This window comes from Myotis davidii, unplaced genomic scaffold (genome assembly GCF_000327345.1).
Source record: "Myotis davidii unplaced genomic scaffold, ASM32734v1 scaffold1097, whole genome shotgun sequence".
Lineage (NCBI taxonomy): Eukaryota > Metazoa > Chordata > Mammalia > Chiroptera > Vespertilionidae > Myotis > Myotis davidii.
The window spans coordinates 186,153-187,179 of NW_006288117.1; the positions used below are offsets into that span (position 1 = coordinate 186,153).

General features: G+C 65.1%; 1 protein-coding gene across 1 annotated transcript in view; it reads right to left on the bottom strand.

The window, feature by feature from the left end:
- The window catches only part of TTYH1 (tweety family member 1), a 23,374-nt gene that overhangs the window by 9,684 nt on the left and 12,663 nt on the right, over positions 1 to 1,027 (bottom strand). Inside the window, 1 exon segment of the mRNA XM_015561449.1 lies at positions 472 to 709. Within this exon segment, the coding sequence (XP_015416935.1) occupies positions 472 to 709 (238 nt within the window).

Here is a 1,027-nt window from a genome sequence, read left to right on the forward strand (position 1 = left end):
TGGGGCGACTGTGATTGAGGAAGGGCTAGACGGGGCTCTCCAGTCTGTGCGTGGAGCTCTGTGGCCTCGGTGGGTTGGGAGCTCTGGGGGTCCCAGGACCCAGAAGGAGAAGTCGGTGTGGGGGTCCCAGGTGTGACATCCACACCTGCCTCTCTGAGTCTGCGGTCCCATCTGGGTTCCGTGGCCCAGGGTCTGCCCGGGACAGGAATCTGAGGTGTGAGGCCAGGCTGGTCTCATCCTAGCGCTGGGAGGGGAGTGGGGCCCCTGGTCTGGTCCCTGGGGCTCACCACTGGGGTCCCTACGTTTGCATTTGGGCCGAGAATCAGATCTCGATTTGGCCTGGGAGCGGGAGACGGTGTGTGTGTGTGTGTGGGGTGGGTGTCCCCTAGTGTTTGGTCTGGGGCCTGGGCCGGGGGTGAGTGTGGGGTCTAGTGTGTGGCTGCCAAGGAGTCAGGTGTGTGGCCCCGATTTGCACAGTCAGGGTGGGCGCGGCTGTGCGGTCGGAGTCTGAAATTCTGAGCCCGGAGCTCTCTCCGTTTCAGGCCTGGGGTCTGGGCTCTGAGTTTGGATTCCGCTGCCGGGGGGGCCCCCCCTCACCAGGTAGTCGATGGCGCTGAGGGTGTGGTTGGCCTGCAGCAGCGCAGAGCTGAGCTGGGCCACCCCATCGCTGGTCTCGCTGTTGCCATAGAAACCGATGCCAATGCCCGCGCTATGAGAAGGAGGGATGGGAAATCACAACGGGGTCCCAGGACTGAGGGACCGCGGTCCTCACACACCCAATCCCGCGACCTCCCCACCCCCCACACACCCCGATTGGTCCAGCCCATCGTGGGAAAAGAACGGCTCCAGCCCGGTTGCCACGGCAACGGGAAGGCTTCCCACCCCCGGCCCCAGGGACGTCATTGTGATGCTAATGGGAGGTGGGGTGGCAAGGGGAGGGGGCCCCAGATTTAACTCGCGGGGCACTGGCAACGGAGCGGAACCCCATCACGCCCAGCTCCTCCCCGCCCCCCACAACACACCCGTG